General features: G+C 38.0%; 1 protein-coding gene across 1 annotated transcript in view; it reads left to right on the forward strand.

The window, feature by feature from the left end:
* The window catches only part of LOC103605173 (RNA-binding protein 43-like), a 13,414-nt gene extending 13,003 nt beyond the window's left edge, over nt 1-411 (forward strand). Inside the window, 2 exon segments of the mRNA XM_008589759.1 lie at nt 84-125; nt 127-411. Of these exon segments, the coding sequence (XP_008587981.1) occupies nt 84-125; nt 127-411 (327 nt within the window).
* Nucleotides 412-1,100: the final 689 nt, after the last annotated feature.

A 1,100-nucleotide genomic window follows, 5' to 3' on the forward strand; every position in this document is an offset into this window, starting at 1 on the left:
AAAACAGGAGTTTTACCAGTGGAGGGAGAAAGTAGAACAAAGCCCAAAAAGGAGTCTACAGAGACGCAAATAACTCTTTGGAGTCACTCAGGACATTAGTACCTGAGACTACTGGGAGTGGAGAAAACACTTGTGCTCAACACAGATATTTTCCTTTATCCAAAACAAAAGTGTGGGTTTTATGAAAGCACACTGAACAAATTCCATATTCTAAATCACGAGCGAGTGGATGGTGAAATCACCACCATTTGTCTAAAAAATGCTCAAGTTGGTTCTCAGCCAAACAACGCAAAGCATGAGAAAGAGTTTCACCTTGAGCTTAGAAAAGAGACATTTATTTGGGGACAAAGGAAAATAGAGAGAAAACAAATATTGAATGAGCATGTGAAAAACTATGTTCGAGATACCTAAGGGTTCTGATGAACTTTTACAGGAAACTCATTGACATTGTAGGCTCTCCTTCTGACACCTTTTTTAAAAAAAAGGTCATGAAATTAACATGGCAGGTCAGTTCATTAAAATCTCAGCGATAGTAATGGCTGCTTTCCCTCACTGAGAGTGACTATGCCGTGCGGCATGCTAGCTTTACACGTTACCCCATTTAATCCTTATGACCATCCGTCATCACAAGCATTACTATCCTCATGTTATAGGGGAACAAATAGGATCTGGAGACATCAAAACACTTGTCCAAAGTTATCCTGCTGACAAGGAACGGGGCTGGGCCTTAACCCAGTCTACATGATTACAAAGATAATATCTAAAGTAGGCAACTATGGAAAAACAACTCACTAAACGTTGAAGGAATCTCACTTTCTCTGCAACTCCAAATTATTAGAAAAAGAAGTAGCTTTAATTCTAACATATGAGAAGTTTGGATGATTATGATTACACCCCTGGCAATTTCTTAACATTTACAAGTTTTGTGTTTACTCCTTATAGAATTAGAAGGCTGGCAAAAATCACTCAGGAAACTGCTTAGATAGAAAGTATTTCTGATGCAGGTAACTGTTACTTTACTAAATTCCATTGTTACAAAGCCACTGGACACATGGAACATTTTTACTGCTACTTATGAGTATTTAGCCTAAGTGCTTACA

This window comes from Galeopterus variegatus, unplaced genomic scaffold (genome assembly GCF_000696425.1).
Source record: "Galeopterus variegatus unplaced genomic scaffold, G_variegatus-3.0.2 Scaffold5638, whole genome shotgun sequence".
NCBI classification, from domain to species: Eukaryota; Metazoa; Chordata; class Mammalia; order Dermoptera; family Cynocephalidae; genus Galeopterus; species Galeopterus variegatus.